This window comes from Aythya fuligula, chromosome 2, assembly GCF_009819795.1.
Source record: "Aythya fuligula isolate bAytFul2 chromosome 2, bAytFul2.pri, whole genome shotgun sequence".
In the NCBI taxonomy this organism is placed as follows: Eukaryota; Metazoa; Chordata; class Aves; order Anseriformes; family Anatidae; genus Aythya; species Aythya fuligula.
Window position 1 is genome coordinate 35,628,187 of NC_045560.1, and position 19,206 is coordinate 35,647,392.

The following is a 19,206-nucleotide window of genomic DNA, read 5'->3' on the forward strand; positions in this document are numbered from 1 at the left end:
ATATTCCCATTATTCCCATTGATATTTTTATTCTAGACTGGATTGAAAAATATGGAATTCGAGAGGCTAATTGTTTTGGTAAGGAAGCAAATGAATTTCAGTCACCTTCTCTTGAGTAACCCAGTTATAGCAACAGCTTTCATTCTGGGTGTATCAAAGACGCATTGTTGTTCTTGGAAACAATCTGCCTGCTATTCTTTAACAAAATAGATATTTGGCTATGGCTTTTAGCTTGTTATCAGGCTTCGCTCTTACACCAAATAAATACTCTAGATGTGAAAGGTTAAACAATATCTCCGGTGAGGGAAGGCTCCCCAAACGCGCAATGCCAGGGCTCTCTGCAAGTTAGCAGCAGCAGGGACATGCGAGCAACGTCTACACGCCGAGCAAATACTTGCATGCACACCTTTTCTGCGCTTCGGCAGGTACTTCGGGCAAAATCTCCAATAACAGCATTGGCTAATCTGAAATCTAACACCTCGCAAATTTCTTCCCAAGAAATATCGCCCGGCTGCCACGATCCAGCTGGGTCTGTAGCAAATAATTCACGCGTGCCCAATGCATCGAGGACGGTGTAGCCTCCTGCCTTTGGGGTCGAAAGGCGTGGATGGCGGCGAGGTGCGCTCCTTTTTGTGGATTCCTCATGGCATTGTCCCCTCCTCCACACCTTTCACAGAGGTTTATCAATATTTTGGAATCTCCTTTCCCCCTTCCATCCTCATCATTGCAACCTGAATCCGGCGGCGCCTTGCAGTGCTCTCCCCAAAATGCAGTTCCCTGTGCAATATTGGCCACTTCTCCCTCCAGACCCGCCTAGCCGAGGAGCTAAAGCTTCAACACCGAGGCAGCACTGGGAACAAAAAATCCCAGCAATGTGGAAATAACTCTCTGCGCAAAGAAATTCCTCTAAACTTTTTTTTTTTTTTTTTTTTTTTTTTTTTTTCTTGGCGGGGGAGAGGAGGGAAAACATCCCTTCCTGCTCCCCATTTCACTGGCAACTGCTGCCTCGGGTAATTCCAGTAGGCTCTGAGGTCCATCCAAATCACGGAGCCGCGCTGGGCGCCAGCTTCTCCACAATATTTTCCATCGGTAGCACAACATGGCCCCATCGCTCCGCGGTTTTAAGCGAGCTCCCTCGGACTAAACATATAACCCGCCCGTATTATCTGCAGCATGTCCTGTTTAAGCACAGTTTAGTGGTCGCTACAGAAACGAGAGCAAAAACAAAGACGCGGCTAGGATCGATACACACGTTAATAGCTTTGCTCCTATCTTATCTTCCTGCCATTTTGCAAAGTGAGAAGGCTTAACATTAAACCTCTTAAAGCGGGTTATTATATAATAAACAAGGGTGAAACATTTTGCTACCTGACTCTCGGAGGAGGCAGCACCAGCGGCTGGCGTGGGGGTAACATGCGTGTTTACCTGCCGCGCCTGAATCCGAGATATTCAGACACAAATGTGGCCGATAATTCAAGATGAAATACAACGTGTATTACTCTTGAAAAGAGGAATTTTCTATCCTTTCCTCGGTAATTGAGGTCATTCAGCCAGTAGGGTTCACCTGGAGTCCATACTGTGATACACACGTAACTCAAAGCTATTTTATCTTTTGTGCTGATAGTCAAGATCTCGGCTATAACATTGACATCAAACTCTGTCTGGGCGAATGACTAAGAGTGGTGCAAAACGTAAACTTTTGACCCTCAACTTTTTGACCTGCAGTTGTAACGCCCTTAACCACAAAGATATACAAAAGCTATGCAGCTTCTTTTAGGAGTAAGAGACTCGCACTGTTTGTTTCAATAGTTCTGCCGTTTCCCCCCGCTTTCTAAGGGCTTTTTTTTTTTTTTTTTTTTTTTTTCTTCTTGCTGTTGAGAAATCGGATACGTTTGCATTTTTAATTATTGCTTTTTTTTTTTTTTTTCTTTAATCTGGCAGCTTTGTAAAGTGCTGTTAAATCAGTTTGCACACCCTTTCGGCAGCGTTGGAGGAAAGCCTGTTACTCAAAGGCGCTATATGGTTACAATTGCAGGTGAAATGCTGGGTAAGTTCTGGGCGTGAGGTTGGAAGGATGTAGAGACTGGCGTTGGGGGAAAAGCTGCAGCTCTCTGCTGCTAGGGTCTTAGTCATTTCTCCTTGATTTAAACATAAAGAAACAACTCTAATTGTTTGCGAAGCCTTGTCTAGGCAAACGAGTTGACTGTGAACTTGGTCTAAAGCGAGCTCTGCTGGTGATTCCTAGGGTGTGCAGATTTATCTTTTCTGCATTTACTTAACCTGGCAGTGAACTGCACGGGCTGCCATTTGTTATCTAGAGACAGACTTCACCTCAAGCAAGGACTGTTCCACAAAATTGCAATAATTACCCAATAACCTTCATAGCAAATATTATTATTGAAAAGACATTTTTGGGGGGTTATAGGAAAGATTCCTTATGCGTGCTATAAGGCGAAATCCTAGCAAATTTTACACGCTCTCCGTGTCAGATTTGATATTGTTTGTGCGTGTAGCTACACGAACATGTGACTATGATGGTCCATGAGTATGTGCCTTCCAGAGAGACGTTAGTGGGGATGCTTTCATTTGAAAGGAATAATATTTTCGAAGATGATCAGGCGGCTGTGGGAGCTGTTTTTTTTTTTTTTTTTTTTTTTTTTTTTTGCGCTCTGGGTAGCAACTTTAACAACAAATTGGGGATATTTTAAGGGCAGGCAAGAGAAAGAGCTAAGAAAGCAAGGCGATGCCTTGACTTGGTCAGGAGATTTACTTATGTCTGCCTTTAATGCGTTAAATCTGTATTTGCGGGGAGGGAAAAGGCATTGCTCCAGTATCCAGGGTTTGAAATCGAAACCTCCTGATCCGCCCCTCCTGATCTGTTCCATTCAATTTCCCATGGAGCAGATTGCAAACCCTTCTATTGTCACCCTTCCACAGATACACACTTATTAAACGTAAGGAAATGGCAGAATAATAATTTCCCCGTAATGTTCTGCAATTAGGGCGTTTGCGCGGCTTAGGAAGCGCTTCAGAACTGTAATTTACGGATGACTTTCAAGCGAATTGTTCTACTTCTGGTTTAGAGAAAGTTACGACTTACAAAGTCACTAGTTACACACATTAAGAGAGTTGCCTAATCTTTAATTGGCCTAACGCTTAGACATGACACACTACACTCAAGTATTTCTTTCAGAGGATTAAGTAAACTATATTTCAGTGCGCTCAACGCCACTTGCCATGCCTAAAGTAAAACAAACTCGCACGCATTAATCCCCAAAACACAGCAGAAAAATAATGTGCGCAGATAAGACCTCTCTCTCGATTCCAGGCGATTATTCTCCATGACATTTTTCACTCAGAAAACAATTAGGACCTGGGAATATTTTTGTAGAGTTCGGCAGTCTGGAGTTGTTTGAATTTAAAATTTAAAAAGTGGATTATAAAATCTTAATGAGCTTCTGGTTTTGAGTGACTTCGACTGCTCTGCTTAGAACAAGGCAGGGCCAAAAATATTGAGAAGTTGTCATTGCTAGCTAACTTTCTCTTGTTTTTAGTGTGCTTCTTGCAGTACGTGCGTGTTTATATGCTTATGGGTTTCGTGATATTTTTTCTTTCACCATAGTTCTTGAATTTCTGTTCCCATCATTACGAGAATGTACTCTAGAAAGCACATCCAAAAATGTGAAAGTAATAGGACCAAATCTTTCGCTTTAGACCATTACAGCGCGGGGTGATATCCAGGTTCCAAAAATATTAGTTGAAAGGGTGTGGGGGTGTGTTTGTGTATTCACCAGATAATTCAAATAACGCAATGTTGTCGACTATTGAGTAATAGTGAATGGTTCGCGCCTAGTATCATTCTCTGTAACAAGAACAGGATTTTCCTTCAGAAAAGGACACGTATATGAATGAAGCCCAAACTTTTAAAGTCCTTTCATGCCTTTGCCTCGAACTATCAATTTTTTATGGCACATAATATAATATAATACACGCCTATCATAAAAAAACTTTCTGGTATTCCTATTGATGAAACTGTGACAGCTAGTGTACTATAAAATCCCCAGCTGTTTATTACGGAAATAATTTTCAAATCTGTATTTGGATATGCGCTTTTAAAGCCTTTCCCATTTTTTGAATATAAAAACATATGCATGTGTGTTTGTTTAGTGCTCACAGAAAGATCCACAGACACAAAGGCTTCGGACTTCATTTATCTTACACAGGAGGCTGACTACAAATATTAAATATTTGTAAAACTTGGAAATCTTTGAGCTGAGCCAACCTTATATACTACCGTTTCTTTAACATGAAAGGGAGACAGATTTAAGAAAGGGATCAGTCGGCAATGTCAGTCGTGGACCCTGTGCAGACCTTGCAGAGGTACGCGCCAACCTCACCCTCCTGTACCCCTCTGCCTTCCTCTCTTTTTGCTCTCAGTGCCACATATCGTCCAAACTGCAGCTTTCAGGCTGGGTAGCGCTAGCAAAATACAGCAAAGCCTGTCTCCCATCTCGCATCAAACCGCCCAGTTCTTCTTGAAACTCGAGTTTATGACACATCGAGGAAAACAATGCAACCTGCAGAAGCGATTGCGTTGAATCCCTTCTGATCCGAACCTGAGCGGAGATACCCACAACTGGTTTGCATACAGAAGTATTTTGGAGCTAATTCTCAGATCTCTTCCCCAGCCCCCGAATAGTCCATCCACACCCCCACGATCCCTCTCTCTAAGGGTAAGGATCAGGCCTTAAAGCTACCCAAAGAGAGACAGAGCTCCTTTCACCCTTTCATTCAAGTCCTGGAAATTCAAAGACTAAAGTTAAATCCGGCCATAAAGTTTATTGCTGAGTAATCACACTCTAGTGAGAACAGTCCACTTAAATAAAAAGAATGTGGAAGTAAACATGCAGCTGGGGCCTACCCCACAATGGCAGCCAGCAATATAAGGCAGAGAGGGAGAGAGCAGAGCTATGGGGATATTTACTATCTTCAATAAACCAAGCCCGTATTTCATAATTTGCAGCACTCTAATGACCTGTAGTCTCTTGTATTAATGCTACAAGTTACAGTCAATTGGTTCGCTTAAAAAAAAAAAAAAGAAAAACTCGCAGGAACATATATATGTATACACACGTACACACCCTTTGTATGCATAAATACACCGGTATTGGATAAACAGATGCATGTGCCTAGCTTTATACAGGCGCATATGTAGATTTGTACAGGCATGCACACGCGCACGATTCACATATATTTATATTTGTATATTTACACGTAGGAGCTGGAAAAAGTTACAGCAATGTTCTAAATATGCTCACTCACAAGACACTACACACTCGCGGATGGACGTATACACATAGCTAAAGCTTTCTGCACGACCCATCGCAGAAAATAGGAATCTTAAGCACTCCAGTGCAGTCCGTGCCATTTTAATACTCGCTCTGATGTGCAACATATTTTGCCAATCCAAAGATTATTACCATATCAGCACGCCTCCACCTCTATCATGCTTATTTAAGACACTGCCCAGATAATATCAAGCCCTATCTATTTTGTTTCCCTTTTTTTAATCGCCTGCAGTAACTAGTCCTTGCTAAACAAAACCTCTCCAAACTTGGAGAGTCTATTGGAGCAAAGGAAGTAATTATCTTCTGCGGTAGTCAAAGTGATTAAAGCTAGGCCCCAAAATCCATCTCTGCCAAAGTCGCTTATTGTGGTTTACTTTGATTTGATCGTTAAAATACAGCGCTAGCTGCTGCGAGTGAAGGGATGGGGGAATTTGCAGCGCAACCTGTATCATTAGTGGTTGCTCCTGCCTCTCGGGCTCGGTGGGACAGTCCTGAAAGGCTCGAGGCGGACAGAAAGGGAAAGAGAAAGAGAAAGAGAGAGAGAGAGAGCGAGCGAGCGAGAGCCTCGGCTCCCAACTGTACAAATAAACTTTAAGGAACTTGTGCACAAAACTTACCTTGACTTGCAAGGAGCCATTTTTCATACAGTACTGAGAACTTGTGGTTTGGATACTTCTGTACCTAAAACTGACAATTTGAATGGCCAGGAGGCACACGTAGCCTGCAAAAGAGTCAAATGAAGTCCAGCGTCAGTGAGATTATATGTTATGTGGTATATAATGTTGGATGTCAACTCCCCAAAACCATAAAACTTACTTTAATGGCACCACGTGACTTTTTATAGCCAGTGAGCCTATCTGTCTGTGCTATGGATGATTTTACGATCTAATTCATAGACAAAACCCTATTCATTTGGCACCCAAATGTCATATAGCCGGAACTGGGGCTTATAAAGTTTACTGTTTTATAACTTTTAAGGGAAGGCATCAATGTAACCAGTCAGTAAATGTGCAAATCTTTAGTTGCTCTTAGAAGCTCAGAAGAGTTAACCATTCAAGCTCTGATGGGGTAAGTAACATTGCGTTTATAGAAAACTAATCGTAGCGAAGAAAACCAAAAAAATCTGTAAAGGGCGAAAAGTGGGAAAGTGGCTATCGAGTGTTACTAATAGACGCAGAGGGCTCTAACGTGGCTGTCCTGCAAATATACTTAATGAAACCACAGGAGAAAATCTAGAGCGATGCAAACACGTCTTGGAGTTAGCAGGGTGTTTTAACAAAGCACATGTTTTTTCAACCATCAGCAAACAACTAACAGTTGATTCACCCACAAAGGGTGTTGATTGTGGTCCTGCAATGCAGCTTTCCACCTAGTCAGAAACCATTAAGGAGGAACTTATGGTAAAACTTTCAATTAAAAATACTGGTATCGGACAAATGCAGCTCTACCTCTTGCAACGTGCAGCGTGAGCCAGGTAAAATATTATTACAAACTCTGCACGGGTTAATATTTCTAAGAGGCAAATCAGGAAGCACAACTTCTTGCTTTGCACAAACCAGATCACGAAAACTTTACAATAGAAAGTTTATTTTTTTTTGTTGATTTCCAGTCAGTTTTTTTAAAAACAAATACAAAAAAAAAAAAAAAGCTGATCACAGTTTGCTCAAACAGCCAGACTTTGACTATATTTGTAACTTTGTTCACAAAAAAACATACATCACAGAAGCTGCGCTTAATAAGAGCCACTTCTAAGAGTTCGTGCAAAGAGTCATATACAAAGGCACAGCAAGGACATACTGCTTGGAATCACAGTTTTCGTCACAGATTCACTATTCACTACACGTAGGACAAGTTCAGTTGATTTCATCATTTCACCTCTACAACAGCATTAATTACACAGGAATTATATAGGTAGTTTGAATAAAAATATTTTTAACAGCTTGGAGCTATACAGACATTAACACTTGACCACACATGCACAGTTAAGCAGGTTGAGTGCAACACATAACATTTGTACTAAACCGGGGGAGGGTTTCTTTCTCTCTCTCTCTTTTTTCCTTTTTTTTTTTTCTTTTTTTGTTTTGCTTTTTTTTAACAGTTACTTCAAGTAACACATCTCGCTTCATATAAATAAGTTAAAACATCTATTATTTTTTTCAAGACAAAGCCATTCAAGACAAAGAAATGTACGATAAAAGCAGATCTACTTATACACGCGAGAGAATGGTAATAAACAGGCTCATGATTAAAAGATGAATAAGGGCGACAAGAACAGGGTTTCTTCACAGAAGTAACACAAGGAAGTTTTAGAAAGTCAACTTAGTACTGACATGAGACGCAGGGTCAGCTAATACTGCTCAGTACTTTTAATTGATCAAATGCTTAGGGACGGAATGCCCCTCCTGCAGCTGCCATGCTCATACTTTTCAGCTTATTATCCTTTTTCCATTTCATTCTCCTGTTTTGGAACCAGATCTTTATTTGTCTCTCTGAGAGGCAAAGAGCATGTGCTATTTCAATCCTTCTTCTGCGGGTCAGGTATCTATTGAAGTGAAATTCTTTTTCCAGCTCCAAGGTCTGATATCGGGTGTAAGCAGTCCGAGCCCTTTTCCCTTCTGGTCCCCCTATGTTGTCTGGAAGAGAAAAGTACATGATTTAGATTCTCAGCAGCGACTTGGAGCCTTCGTGTCTTATTGCAGCCACGAGCCACCAGGACCGTTATTCTCAGCCCTGCTCGGTTTTGTTTCTGGTTTGGATAAATGCTCAACAAGTTTCCCCCTCCAGCCCCTTTCCGAAAAGGCTTGGGGGAGGGGGGCTTTGGTGGTCGTGGGAAGTTTTCGCTCGGATTTTGCTTTCGATTTCCCCCAAAAAGAGAAAACTACTCTTTCATCGAGCGCTTAGTGCTCTTCCACCCCCCCCCCCCAACGCCTCCCCCAGCTAAGCTGGCGTGGAGGATGCCCGCGACGCTCGCCGGGCTTTCGGGGCTGGGCGAGCGAGGCTGAGGTTTGCAGCCCTTTCCCACGGCCGAGCTGGGGACGGCTCCGGGAGGCGGCGAGCCCCCGGCTGCTCCCCCGGCCGCCAGGGCACGGCAGGTAGCGAGGGCTGGGGGCTGCTCCGCTCCCCCGCGCCCCTCTGCCCGTTCCCCCGGAGTCCGGGGGGGTGCTCGCCCCCCTCCCCCCCGGCTTCCCGGCAGTGTAAAGTGCCCTTCTCGCCCTCGGCTATTCTCTTTTTACCACGGCTCGGCAAAAGAAAGGGGGTCGGCAGCGCTGTTCCCACTGGAGGATCCCCCTGGAAGAGCAGAGCCAGGGGCAGCCCCCGCTCTCGGTCCCCCCTCCGGGAAGGCGTCTGCTGCTCCCCCGCTCCCTGCGAGCCTGGGGCCGGCGGTGGGAGCCGGGCGGGCTGTGTTCGGGGGGCCGTGCGCTTTGCTTTCGGGGGGGACTTGCCCAGACAACGGAGCGGGCTTCCCTGCGAGCGGAGTTGTGCGCGGAGGCTGCACGCTTCTCACGCCCTCCTCTCCCCCTCTCCCCGACCTTGCTCGGCGCAGACACCCGGTTTACATTAAAGGCTGCTTTTCCTCCAGAGAAATAAAGAAAGAACAGGGTATTTGCTTTACCATGACTTATGTGCAGTTTTCGCATCCAGGGGTAGATCTGGGGCTGTGAAGGCTGGGCTGTGCTTTGGTCGGTCGGGGCACTTGCCTGCTCGCTGCTTGCTGGAGTGTCTTCCTCAGTCCCAGACGAGGTGCCAACCCCGTCCCTGCTGATGTGCGTGTTGCTGCTGGAATTGGACGAAGTGCTGGTGGAGTTGGCGAGGGAGTTTTTCACCCCGTGGTGATTCTCGCTGACAGGCGAACCGGCCACGGCGGTGCAGGGCAGAGGGTCAGGGGGAGGCGAGTGGGAAGACGTCGCGGGCTGGTTGTACCTGGGCTCTGTCGAGGCAGAGGTGGTGTTGGCCGGGTAACTGCGGGGTCTCTCATTGGCACCAAAGTGGGTGGAAGCAGAGCGCCCGACGCTGAGGTCCATGCCATTGTAGCCGTATCCGTACCTGCCGGAGTGCATGCTGGCGGAGTCCCTGTATTGCTCGCTCACCGAGCTGTGATCTCCATAATTATGTAACTGGTAGTCCGGGCCATTTGGATAGCGACCGCAAAATGAGTTTACAAAATAAGAGCTCATTTGTTTTTTGATATGTGTGCTTGATTTGTGGCTCTTGGTCGTTTTGTGCGTCTATAGCACCCTTGCACAATTTATGATGAATTATGGAAATGACTGGGACATGTACTTGGTTCCCTCCTACGTAGGCACCCAAATATGGGGTACGGCTTCAAATCACGTGCTTTTGTTGTCCAGTCGTAAATCCTGCCTGATGACCTCTAGAGGTAAACTCGTGCACTGGTGGGGGAGCTGGGAGGGCGCGGGCGGCCCGGGGCGCGCCGCCGCCGCGCGTCGCCGCCGCCGCCGCCCGCCCGTCCGCCGGCCTCGAGCGCCACCCGCTGGCGGCGCGGGGCACGGCGGCGGCTCCGCGGGGTCGGCCCGGGGTGACGGCCCCCGACGGCGGCGCGGAGAGGAGCTCTCCGCCGGGGAAGGGAAGGGGCCGCCGGACGGCGCTTCCCCGCCGCCCCCCGGCGCTTCCCCGGCGCCCCCCGGAGCTTCCCCGCCGCCCCCCGGCCGCAGCTCGGCGGGGCTCCGTGCCCCCCGGCCGGGCGAGGCTGGGCTGCGGCACGCACAGATCCTGCGGGATCCATCGTCGGATGCCGGCCGCGGGCGAGTCCCTGTCGGGGTTCCTATGATCGTCCCCTTTCTCCCCCGCAGCGGGTTTGGAGAGGCGAGCGGGTCCCGCCGGCCGGCGGTGGCAGGTAGCTACGCGGGCAGGACACGGCGTTTTTCCTAGCTAGGGGGGCAAATTCCAGGCGGCTGCACGGTCGCCGAGACTTTTCCTGCCTCCCAGAAAAAATACGAAGCCGGTGGTAGCCATTTTGCATTAGGATTCTCGAGATGTGGCTTTTAAAATGTTTAGAGCGGTCGCCCAAACTGCGCTTCCTTGCAAACAAAAGAGCCTCGATGCGTGTACAAGTGGATTTGTACACAGCTTCACACGCACACTCACACACGCACAATATAATAGAGAGAGCTATAACGTATATATTAATCAAAATTTTCACTGCGCCTATATTACTTACACAGAACTCGACATGGAACCATGTTATCGCAGCTACTTTTCCTTAGAGTATCTATTTTTTTTTTTTTTTTTTCTCAGTGCGAGGAAATGCGAACGTGAATCAAGATACCAGAAAAGCTGGGGAGAATATCTCCGAGTTAATCCGACAGACACTTTTCTTTTAATTCAAAATAGGAAGGGGAAAAAAAAAATAAAAAAAAAAAAAAAAAGAAGACCGACCCAAGCCCACAAATCCCCAAGAAACGTAGTCCATAATTCAAAGCCCCTTCAGTGTACAGCCGAGCTCACCGAAATCTCGGTGTAAGCTCAACGGGAACCACAGAAATTCGCCCGCTTCAAAACCTCTTCCCTCGCTCGTCCTAAAGTTGAACGCCGTGCTCTTACTTTAATACCAGTAGTGCAGATTAGAGTCAGTTTAGCGGCATTTAGAAACCTCCCTGCAATTCATTTTTCGCTTTAACTGCAAGCTTATACGCAACTTTTTATACAACGATTTTTTTTACAGTATTTTTCTTCTTTTTTACTATTTAAATATCTTATACGTGTGTAAAACTTATTTTTTTCTCCCCTACAGACCATAAAATCCCAAACATAGCATAACAAGACGGCCCGCCGTAGCGAGAACTAGTAAAAAGATAAAGCCAAGATTTTCTAAAATCTCTCATATTTCTACAATATGCACATTCATAATCACACACACACAAAAAAAAAAAATAAAAAATACTAGCTTATCTGTTCTCACACAGGCACGCCAGGGACACTCACCCACACAGACATGCTCCCCTCAAATATGTAAAAATCTGGGCCGTGTCTCTAATACTTTAAGCAACACCATTTACGCTTTGGAAAAGTGGCTATGTATATACATGACCGCAGCTCGAAAGCTAGGACTTCTACGTATTTTAGAGAAAGTCACAGTTGATTGCAAATGTACATCTTTTTCACCAAGCCTTTTGGGAATTAATAGGCTGTGACAAACCTATAGGATTTTAGTAGCAGAAGGAACACAAGGTAAATAATAATAGTAACAGTAAGCGCTAAGGAAAGGCCTGGTAGCGTTTATTAAACATGGTTCTACTCCCCTGACTTTTCCTCTGTTTCTTCGCTGCTGGGTTGTGTGGAATTTATGAATTTGTTTTCCTTTTTCCATTTCATCCGCCTGTTTTGAAACCATATTTTAATCTGGCGTTCAGTAAGGCAGAGAGCGTTTGCAATCTCAATGCGTCGTCTTCTGGTTAAGTATCTGTTAAAATGAAATTCCTTCTCTAACTCTAGCGTTTGGTATCTGGTGTAAGTTTGCCTCCCTCGTCTCCCATGAGTTCCATATACTGTACCTGTAGAAGTAAAGACAAAACGATCGCATTGGACAGGGCCCAGTGATTTCAGACCAGAAAGAGCGGTTAGTATATTCTGCCTCCTTTCGTAGGCACAATCTCATGGGGGCGGGGGGCTGGAGGGGGTGCTCTGATTTTCTGGAGGCTTTTTTTTTTTTTTTTTTTTTGGGTCCCTATTTTTTCCTTTTCTCCTGCCTGAACAGCTGTAAAAGCGGACGTGCGTCGTGCTTCTGGGGTAACCGTGATACAAAGCGAGTCAGTAAGGTGGACCTAGGGGAAGCGAGGTAGGTAACACCCTTATAAATCGCCGAGCAGGAGCTGCCCTCTGCATGCAGCCAGCCTGTGCGCACACACGCACACACACAGACACACGTGTGCGGGCCGGGGAGCTGCACGCATGTGTGCGGGTGGCTGCGGGCGTGCATAGATGCGTGTGTTTACACAAACACGCTCTATCGCCGTGGCTATGGCTACGGAGGGTCTGTAATTTAAGTCTCACGATAGACATCAGCTAAAGATCATAGAACAGCCTTTGCCATTTGCTCCGGAATTTATTGCCCTCGACTGCAAAGCAGCATCAGAATGGTCTTGCTGAAAGTTTAACTTTCCAAAAAAGAAAGGCAAGCCACAGTCCAACAAGCGTAAACCCGGGAGGGGGAGAGCGGGGGAGCCATTAGCGAGCACTGCAAGGAAAAGTGTTAATGGGATGATTCCAAATAAGTGCCAGCCCGATGCAGCCCCCCCCCCCCTCTCCTCTCCACCAGCACCACTCCTAGACGGAACAGTTCGGTTCTGTGAAGTTCACTTGTAAGGCAGAGAAAATCCGCCGTGCCCTGGCGGTGCGCACACGGCCCCAGAAACGTGCTCCCAATATCCAATCCTTCCACGCTAACGAGCTGGGGGAGGGGGGCGAGGAGGAATGTGCCACAAACGCATTGCATCCTCAGCGCAGAGGGCATAGTCCTTACATCGCTCTCTGACAATGAAGGAGCCGAGCAGAAGCTTTGGGGTGGCTTTAGGAGAGGGGCGAAAGCTCTCTGCTCCCTCTCTTATGGTGGTGTTGTTATTTTTATATTTTTTTTTTGCCTGCTTCCCAGGGGTACCGCAGTAACTTTCCCCAGCGGACCCCCGAGCAGGGCTCTGGCCACCGCTCGCAGGGTGCCAGTGTGCCAGGGCTGAAATAACCTGGGAGGGTTTCACGTTACACGCTGCCCTGCAGAAGCCATTTCTCTCCAGCAGCCCGGACTCTATCTAAGGGGGAAAAATTTTGAAAAATAACAAAAATCCGGGGGAAAGAAACTTTTCCTGTCCCCCCCCCGCACCTCCCCTCCCCGTTGCATTCAATGCCTTACCAGCACAGGAGTTCATCCGCTGCATCCAGGGGTAAACAGGGCTCGTGTACTTCCGGTCGGTGCCTTCGTCATTTACAATTTTGGCTTGCACGCCGCTCGATTTGTACTGCTGCTCGGGAGAAAAGTGCGGGTAGTCCCCGTGTCCCCTCTGCTTGCCACTGCCGGAGGGAGAGGCGCTACTAATTTCCTTGTCCGAATAAAAACAAGAGGCTCCGTACTCATAGGAAGCCCGATTGCAAGCAAGGACGGTGTTGGACTGTTGGTAGAAACAAGGTGAGGTGTAAGTCTTGTCCTGCAGGCTGCTTGCCCCGTACGAAGCCGGAAAATGCCTGAGAGCATCATAGCCCGCCGGGTAAAGGGGGATCTGCCCGAGGAAAGAGTCCTGGCCACTGGGCAGGCTCCCAGGGAAAGTGGGATTCACGAAATAGGAACTCATTTGCTCTCCCCTCGCCCGGCCCGTGATTTGTTGTGTATTAGTACATCTGGCTATAACTATTAGTAGTCATCGAAGTGGTTTGTTTCTGGATGGCCGAGCGCCAAAAGCGACAGCAGAAAATAGGAGCAGCTGACGGCGGGGCGGCCAATGGGAGAGCGAGCGGCGCCCGCTCCCCCGGGGCCGCCGCCACCGCGCCGCGAAGTTACCGGCAAGCCCCGGCCCCGCCGCGCCGCCCCCGGCCCGCGGGGACCGGCCGCGCCCCCGGCCCCGGCGGCGCCGCCCCTCTCCCGGGGAGATGCCCTAAGATCAGCAATAATAATAATAATAATAATAATAATGATAATAATACAGCGAGCCGCAGCGCGCCGTGACAGCGGAGGATGGGGACGCGACCCCCCTGCCCCCGGCGGTTTAATTAGGGGTGGGGGGTGAAGGGGGGCGGCCGGTAAAAGTTGGCGACCCCCCCCCCCCGCCCCCCGGGAGCCGCGCAGGGTGGGAGAGCCGGCCCCTGGCCCTCGGGAGGAGGTGATGGATGCTGCGGAGGGAAAGTTTGGAGCACGTGAAAAGGGGGAGCTGGGCTCCGCGCAGCACCGTGCAGCGCTGGTGGTTTTTTCTTTTTTTTTTTTTTTTTTTTTTGGGGGGGGGGGTCTTGCCGGTGTTTGAGCCCCCGTGGCCGCCGCTTCTCCCTTCATCCCACCGCCATGCCACGGCCGCGACCCTCCGGCTTGGAGGCGATTTTCCGCGGCTGCCCCTCGGCTGAGGCTTCCAGCCCCAGCGCCAGCTTTTGTGTCGGGGGCTGCACCTCCTGCGTGGGTGAGGTCTCGTGTCTTAATGAACGCTCCGGTAATTAACGCCGAGGTTTTGGCTGGGGCAGGAGGCGGCGGCCTTCTGGGGAAGGGGATTTTTGGTTTGCACCAAGTGCCCGGGAAGGCCCTGGGAAGGGCCGGGCGAGCCCTCGGAGCCCCGCAAGCAGCCCAAATAAACTTCCACGTGTCTGCCTTCCCTGAGCCCCCCCCCGCCAAAGTGGAGCTGAGTGAATCAAACATTCAAATTCAAAAACGAGCCAGTAGGACTATTCCTAATTAATATAGCCCCGCTAATGAGTCAGCAGAAGCCAATCGGTTTCGTTGTTGCTCCAAATAATTGGATCAAGCGCGGATGTGTGTCTTTAAGAGGGAAAAAAATACATGAAACAAGCATTTCCACGTTCATTTTTCAACATGGCAGTTACCCCATAGCGGAAATATAATTCTTGGCCCAGGGCAGGGACAGTAACAGTGCTGATGAAATTCGCTGAGACGCTTTTAATTCAGCCGTAACCCTGCAGTTCCTGGGGATAGCACGAGGTTGTACATTGCAAGCTGTGTTTACTCATAATCCTTTCCCATTACAACCGATTGAATAGCCTAATTTTAAACGTGCTCTGGCAGAAAGTGGTATTCATGCGAGCCCCGTTTCTTAAAGTAGCTTTAAAAGGCGAATTTTGTTGTTGTTGGAGGACTATTTATCTCATTTCCGGGGGCGGATTACGATACCTATAAAACAGTAGTGAGTTAAAACATCTCTCCACAATAGTTTGTATTGTTCGCAGTCTCAGCTGGACTTTCACATTCAGATGTTGATTGCCTCCGATTTTTTTTTTCAACTTCCTTAACCTCTTCATCCCAGCTAATCCATAAACACACCTGGTAGAATTACATCTCTCTAGCTACAGGCTTTGGGAGGTCATTCGAGCAACGTGTATTTACTGCAAGCCAGCCTTCTCAAAAAAAAAAAAAATAGAAAAAGAAAAAAAAAAGTTTTATGCTCTCGGCAAACAGAGTTATAAAATGAGGGGAAGGACAGCAAACAAGCACACAACACGGCAAGCACAAAGAGGTTTTAAAACGAGCAGATTTTTGCCAACGTGGGTCAGAACGAAAACGCACCGTGAAAAATCAAGACTTGGGGCAAGCGAAGCCCACCGCCCCTACTTGAAAAAGTTGTGGCCAGACGGCCTTTTGTTTGAATCCATCGCACGGAGACCAAACTAGAAAAATCGCTCAAGGCTTAGTTATATTTACATTTTATAGCATTGCTTACGCACTGATTTATTTCTCTCTCTGTCTTTTTTTTCTTTTTTTTCTTTGACTCTTTCCTTATGTTTCTCAGTTCTTGCTCGCATCCAAATCAAACCGCCCAAAGGCCGACCGCGGGCAGCGAAAACATTTCTTCGTTGATCCCATAATATTGTAAGGAATTAAACGTGCACGTTTGCCTGGCTGGGTCGTGTTAGAGTGCTTACAGTGACAGCTAAGCAATCTGCACTGCAATCTCCGCTTCGGTCACATTCATGCGTCCTCTCCGCTCCTCCCCCTACCCCCAGAAAACCCCAAATTACACCGACCCGTTACCCCCGAGCTCTGGCCCTCCCGGACACATTTCGCAGCACTTTTCCTTCCCGGAAAGCCAGCCGGCGCGTTTTGCCACCGCCACAAAGTCACACTTTGCCACGGCCACTTATCCCATCCGCCTTTTATTTGTTTGCGGACTTCCCCGCACGGCCAGCGCCTCCTCCACCAAGCATTTCGCCTTCCTCCCCGCGCCGAGATCCCCGCCAGCGGCTCCAGCCACCCTCGGATGCAGGTGCGGGGGCAGTTACCCTCTTAAGCTTCAAAGCCTCCTTCTCCTCGTATACAAATCCACTTTACAAATCCTTCTCATGCTCGGCAGCGTCCCCAAAAACAACCTTTAACTAATAGCTTCTAATCCAAACAGTTTGGGCAACGCGACCCGGTGTTTAGACTGGAGGGGTATTAGGGAGCTCGCTGGGGGGATTCGGGCTCGTCCTGCCCAGCGTGATATTTCGCAGTTGACACACACACCGAGGGAAAAGCGGAGGGGAAGGGGAGGGGGCAGCTGCCGGAATACCCGGGGGCGAGCTTTGATGCTGCCATAGAGGTGAGGTAGGCCGGATTTTTTTTTTAATCTCTCTTTTTTTTTTTTTTTAAGTATGATTTAAATTTCAGTCTTTTTAAAATAATTATTATTTTTTCCCCCCCCCGTGGGCTCCCGCAGGAGCGCTCCCAGCGCTGCCCTTCGCAGGGGCTGCGGGGGCCGCTCCGCTCCGCGCCCGCCTCCGCCGCTCGGCCACGCCGTGGCAGCACTGAGCACCCGCGGCCCCGCAATAAATAATCCGCCGCTCCCTGCAGCTCCACTCCGGCGGATACCGCAATGCAATGCAAATGCGATGCTTTTAGCAGCCCGGCTGCACAAACAGCGCACATTTCCAGCGCTCCGAGCCGCTCACCCGTGATGGCTGGCACCGAGAGGAAGGGAGCGGGGAGGCGGCGGGGTCCCGGGCTCCATCCCGGGGGTCGTTCCCCGCCCGAGCCCCTCTTCCGAGCCGAGGGGAGAAAGGGAAAATCTCCGTCTCCGGCGCTGAAATCGGTTTCACCGCCGCCAAACCCGCTCCGCGCAACCGGGGCGCGCAAAGCTGCCGGGGCGCTGCTCCCACGGCCCCGCCGCGGGGCGCGGAGCTGCTGCAGGCAGCGCCCGGGCTGATAAAGAAAATCAAAGCCACATTCCCCGCTCTAGAAATAACCTGAGGAGACATTGTGCTGATTGGTGTGATTTTTCTTTCCTTCCCCCAACCCCCCTCGAAATAATCACAAATAAATTACATCTACAATTCAGCTGCCGCAAATGAACTTTAAGCTAATGCTGCGAAAGACAAATTACAGCTTTTATATTTCTATATAATTATTTTTTTTTTTCATCCTGCGGGGGAAAAAATATTAAATATCTCCTCGGATTGATATTGTAAACCTGAAAATAAGCTGAATGTCACAGCAACCCCCAGGCAAATGCAAACAGAAATAAACTTCGTGAAAAATCCACGGCTTCCCTATTAAATAATAGCAAGTAGACATTTTATTTAGGCATATTTTTGCATGCACTGGTTAAACCGAAATAAGCTGAGCTGTGGCCACATCTATTTTTGGCCGGTAGCATTTCCATTTGGTTTAATTGCACATGTCTAATATTTAAACGTATTAAACCATGTTTCCCTGCTTACGGTAGTGTCATATACATTTCTCACCTTTTAGGTTCTGGCTCACAGGAGCCCCTGCGACTTTGACAGCTGTCGCTTTGGCTGCACAGGAGACGAATCGCCCTCCTTTTGGTGCCAGAAGAAGCAGGAAATTAGCCAGGTTGCAAGTTGAAAATCTGCCACGCCAGTGCTTTGAATCCAATATGCCACACCTTCCAGCGGGGGAACTGGAAATTGCCATCCCGGATCTGTGTTCTAGGCGGCTGCTTATGCCGAACCTCCGCACACTTTGTTCACTATTGCCTTACAAAGAACAAATGAAATGGGGATTGAAAGCCAGAGAGATCCGAAGCAGGACAGAGCTCAGCAAAAGAATGCGGCTCTATTCTCGCAAGGGAAATTATAAAAAAGTTCATGTTCACGGTTACCATCCACATGACCGACAACGACCAATGGAAAAACCGAACAACTCATAAAGTTGTATTGCAAAGTTGTAAATTTTCATAAACAACAACGGATTTATGGCCTTTTCCTCATCACTAAGAAGAGGCAGGTCTTAGAGAGGCGCCATCTTACCACAGAGGCAGCTCTGGAGTTTTTTAAAAGACCTGGAGTTTGCACTAATTTTATTAAAATTACAATTAGTACGTTGACCAGGAACTGAGCGCAGCAGAAAAAAGGAACTTCTGCGCAAATGATGCTTTCCTTCTACCTGTATTTATCCGGTCGAATAAAGGGACTTATCGGGCTTATTTTTTTCTTATTTTCATTTTTTTCTTTTTTTAATGATTGAAAATATTTGATCAACTTGGCGTTATGTGGTACACTGAAAAAAAATATCTATTTTTAAAGCAGGCTTGTTTTTCCCCTTTTTAATCCCATTCTCATATCCCCCGCATCTAGAAAGCCGCCGGCGCGTACCCGAACATTTACACTTGGAAGTTTCGCATCGCACTTTTTGTTCATTACTAAATATTATTGCACTGCCTACGATTTCGGCTTGGTCACGGGCCGCCTGGGCTGGGATCGCGATTTCAAGAGGACACTGGAACACGGTGGAAGGAAGCCCTCCCATACAGAAGGCTTTCCGCTTTATTAATCAACTGCGCTAGGGAAAAAAATCATGAAGTCGAGATAGAGAAATTGACTGATTCCTATCCATTCATCACTTTAGATTTTATTTTTTTTTCATACCGATTACGAAAAAAAATAATAATAATGTGGTCTAATTTCTTTATTTGTCCATGTAAATTATTTTTTTATGCTTCCTTCGAACTGTATCACTAATAAAGTAACACAATTCATTGTCAACAAGCATATTTATTTTCTGTGTAACATAAAACACATTTATCGTGGGAGATACTTGAACACGGTATCACTTCCAAAGAGAGTTCACAGACATTTTTTTTCCACTTCCAATACTTACACGGCATATCCAAATGTTCACAACGAACACATCGAAACACATTGTAACATACAATTTTTTGAATAAACTTTAGCCAACCTTCGAGACGGATTTATACAG

At 47.5% G+C, this 19,206-nt stretch overlaps 2 protein-coding genes across 2 annotated transcripts; both read right to left on the reverse strand.

Annotated features, from left to right (window-relative positions):
- Positions 1-7,730: 7,730 nt before the first annotated feature.
- HOXA5 (homeobox A5) lies at positions 7,731-9,523 on the reverse strand. The gene is made up of 2 exons (XM_032182155.1): positions 8,962-9,523; positions 7,731-7,981 (listed from the first exon to the last, which is right to left on the reverse strand). The coding sequence occupies exons 1-2, from the start codon at positions 9,521-9,523 to the stop codon at positions 7,731-7,733; spliced, it is 813 nt and encodes a 270-aa protein (XP_032038046.1).
- A 2,077-nt stretch (positions 9,524-11,600) lies between these two features.
- Positions 11,601-13,648, reverse strand: HOXA6 (homeobox A6). Its single transcript, XM_032182162.1, has 2 exons — positions 13,213-13,648; positions 11,601-11,860 (listed from the first exon to the last, which is right to left on the reverse strand). The coding sequence occupies exons 1-2, from the start codon at positions 13,646-13,648 to the stop codon at positions 11,601-11,603; spliced, it is 696 nt and encodes a 231-aa protein (XP_032038053.1).
- Positions 13,649-19,206: the final 5,558 nt, after the last annotated feature.

Excerpts from the sequence above, each read along its gene's own strand:
- HOXA6 (XM_032182162.1), bottom strand. The coding sequence starts at position 13,648 with ATGAGTTCCTATTTCGTGAATCCCACTTTCCCTGGGAGCCTGCCCAGT. Across the intron at positions 11,861-13,212 it reads GCGGATGAACTCCTGTGCTG|GTACAGTATATGGAACTCAT; the intron begins GTAAGGCATTGA and ends TTACTTCTACAG.
- HOXA5 (XM_032182155.1), bottom strand. The coding sequence starts at position 9,523 with ATGAGCTCTTATTTTGTAAACTCATTTTGCGGTCGCTATCCAAATGGC. Across the intron at positions 7,982-8,961 it reads AAAACTGCACATAAGTCATG|ACAACATAGGGGGACCAGAA; the intron begins GTAAAGCAAATA and ends TTTCTCTTCCAG.